General features: G+C 56.5%; 1 protein-coding gene across 1 annotated transcript; it reads left to right on the top strand.

The window, feature by feature from the left end:
- Positions 1-2,967, top strand: IER2 (immediate early response 2). Its single transcript, XM_083599970.1, has one exon. The coding sequence runs from the start codon at positions 479-481 to the stop codon at positions 1,232-1,234; it is 756 nt and encodes a 251-aa protein (XP_083456096.1). The 5' UTR covers positions 1-478; the 3' UTR covers positions 1,235-2,967.
- Positions 2,968-3,204: the final 237 nt, after the last annotated feature.

The raw sequence follows: 3,204 nt of genomic DNA, 5'->3' as shown, positions 1-3,204 counted from the left end.
AGGCTCCTCTTTTGTTGGCGGCGGCAGCAGGAGCAGCCGCTTTCAAGTCCTGTCCCCGCTGGCTGCCTGGCTGGCTGGAGGGGGGCCGGGCCCTTTGCTCTTCCCTCCTCCCTTCCCCCACTGCCTGACATTTCCGCCTCCCCCTCCCCCTGCTGGGGAGGGCGGCCAGTGGCGCGCTGCGAAAGGCCGGATGCGGCTCTCGAAGTGGGCGGAGGAGGCCCAGGCGCTGAGATCACCGGCAGTATAAAAAGAAGCGCGCTGGGCGCGGCCTCCTTCAGTCGGGGCGGACGTCACGAGAAAGGCTTCTTCCGAAGGCTGCGCTTCGCAAAGCAAAGCAAAACAAACACCAATTAAGACCCGGGGGCACGCGTCACTTTCGCCTTTTAAGGAGAAAGCGCCAGAGGTCTCCCTCCCGGCTCCTCACAGCCCCCGAACAAGCCGAAGAGACCCGAACCGCGGCGAAGCCGGCTCCGCCATCATGGAAGTGCAGAAGGAAGCGCAGCGCATTATGACCATGTCGGTGTGGAAAATGTACCACTCGCGGATGCAGCGCGGCGGCCTGCGTCTCCACCGCAGCCTGCAGTTGTCGCTGGTGATGCGCAACGCCCGGGACCTCTACCTCTCGGCCAAGCTGGAGGAAGAGGACGAGATGGCCGCGGGCGGAGGGAGCGAGGAGGACTTTGCCGGGCGCCCGGAGCCGCAGCTGGACCTGCAGGGCGAGGCGCCCGCCCCTCAACATCTGGAGGCGCCTCCGGCGACCCCCTTCCCCCAAGCCCTGCCCGAGCCGGGGCCTCTCCCCGCCGTACAGCCATCGGAGGCGCCGCCGCCTGCTCTGCCTTGCGCCACTCTTGATCCGGAGCCCATGGAGACCCAGGAGGAGCTCGACGGCAGCTCGCCCGCGCCTCCGCCGGCGTGGAGCCGAGGCGCCCCCGGGCCTCAGGCGGGCGCCGCCAAGCCTAGCCGCAAGCGCCGCAGCAGCAGCTTGGGCAAGATCGGTGCCGCTGAAGCCGGTCTGGTGCCCAGCAAGAAAGCCAAGCTGGTGGAAGAGGAAGGCGAGCGGCAGCCGCAGCGCCAGGAGGGGCCTTTCCCGAGCTTAGCCAGGGTCCTCCAGGACCGCTTCTCCGGCTTAATCCTCCAGCCTCCGCCGGCCAAAGGCGCCGACGAGCCCAAGGCGAGCTGCAGGCAAGGGGACGGCGTGCTGAGCATAATGGTGAGAGCCGTGGTGGCCTTCTAAAGCGCCCCCGCCAGGGACTCGTAGCTGGAAACCTCGCTCTCTGCGGAGAAGCGGAACCTGCTGAAGCCCCTCTCTCGGCGGAGGAGCTGAGCACCACCTCCCGCTCCCGGCCCGCCGGCCCCCTCTCCTTGGTGGCGGGGCCTGGGCGGCGAGGAAGACGCGCCGCGGGAGGCTGGTGAAGGACTGGGGGCGGGCGGCGGGGAGCGCTGGTGGGTTCCCTCCTCCCATTTTCTCCCCCTCCGGGTTTAGGCGAGAGACGCTCTGGTGGCTGGGAAAGACGACGAGACAAAAGGCTGCGGGCAACGCGGCGAAGGAGGACGCCCCACCTCGGCCAGTAAACCCGGGACGCGGCTGCGGTGCGCTATGCGCCGGACTGGACGCAGCGGCGGCGTGGCGGGACACGATACTTTGGGGGGGCGGCGGCGGCGGCGAGCAGCGGACTCTAGGAAAACGGGAGAGGCTCGCAGCCCGTCGGGCCTTCGGAAACCGGATTCGGGCGGAAAGCAAGCGCGATGGGTGCTGGGTGCACTTTTTTTTGGTGCTAGTCGATAACAATGACGTGTTCATTCTGCCGTTCCTTAACTAAAGTTAATTGCCAGATCTGAGTTTATGTTTCTGTCTCCTCTCCCCCCCTCCTTTTTTTTTTTCCTCAACGGGACTGGAAAGGTCTGAAGGTTTGTTAGGCAGCTCCCCTGAAGGGTTAAAAAGAGTCATGCTGAGAATTGTCGAAGAAAAGCAGCTTTTGTCAGTCCCGCTCCTGTCTGCCCAGTATTCTTTTCCTCAGGGCCATCCCTTTTTTTCTTACCTAGTAATTAAGAACGATGAAGTGGCCTGTTTCTTTGTGCCAGAGAAGATCTCCGAACCAGATTAGTCTTGCCAAAGTGTGTGTGCTGAGCAGGAACAGAAGGAGGGGAGGGGAAAAAACCCAACCAGTCATACTAGTTATGACACATCTCTCATATGACTAGCATTTGCATTACACTGGGTCCACGACTGCAGGGGATTTCCTGCTTCTGTTGCCTTGGCTGTGTGTGTGTGTGGTTGTTGTGGTTTTTGTTTTTTAAGGTGTGGGTGGAGCCCTGAATGTCTGGAGGGTGGGGGAGAGGAAGACAAGTGGTTTTTCTTCCCCTAAAGATGTCATCTTAAAAGCTCGCTGGCGGTTTTCCTAGATGACTGAAGCTGTTTATGCACTGAACAGTAATGAGGGGTACTGTTTTACATCCACAAACATTTTTCTCTTTCCACTCCATATGCAGCTTGGATATTTTTCATCCAAATCAAGAGAATGGGGGCAACGAAACCTGTATTCTTTAAATGGGTGTGTTCTGCAGTGTCTTGTCTCTAAAAAAACAAACAAAAAAACAGTATATCAAGTCATTTTATGAGATTTCTTGACACCGTTTTTGCCTTTGTTCATGATTTTTTCCTGCACTCTCTTCTCTCAAATGTATGAAACCGTTGCTGTTGTGCTGGATTTATCTGTTGTGTCATCTCAGTGCTTCAAAAGTGTTAGTTTGATTCAAGCTTTAGGGTTGGGAGGAGAACAGTAAGAATGTCTTCCGAAACTGGTTTTCAAAATGGGCAGTAGAATGGTCACTGTCAAGGTACTTTGTAATGCTAATTGTATGTAATCTGCATTTGCCTCAAAGAGGGCAAAATACAAGTTTATTTGGTTTTATCCTCATGGTGTTAATATTTTTGGTCACTGAAATAAAGGCCATCTGTTTTTTTTACTTCTGTGGTGTTCCGTTCTTAATTTTAAAAAAACCCAACCATTTGTGAACTTCATTGAGAATTCTCTCTTGGTGGAGAGGATATGGGAGGGGAGGAGAATGTTCAAGCAGCTACTCAAACCTACCTCCAAATGTATGAGGCCTCCTACTACATTAAACTAGTCAAGGTACAAAATAAGGAACTAGAGAAAATAAACAAGGGGAACAGCAAAGTTAGTGACAGGGCAGGCAACCTTT

This window comes from Podarcis filfolensis (genome assembly GCF_964270895.1).
Source record: "Podarcis filfolensis genome assembly, chromosome: 2".
NCBI classification, from domain to species: domain Eukaryota; kingdom Metazoa; phylum Chordata; class Lepidosauria; order Squamata; family Lacertidae; genus Podarcis; species Podarcis filfolensis.
Note: the sequence above shows the minus strand (reverse complement) of the source record. Positions and strands in the feature narration are given on the sequence as shown.

Bases quoted from the DNA above. Each gene is read 5' to 3' on its own strand.
- IER2 (XM_083599970.1), top strand. From the start codon at position 479: ATGGAAGTGCAGAAGGAAGCGCAGCGCATTATGACCATGTCGGTGTGG.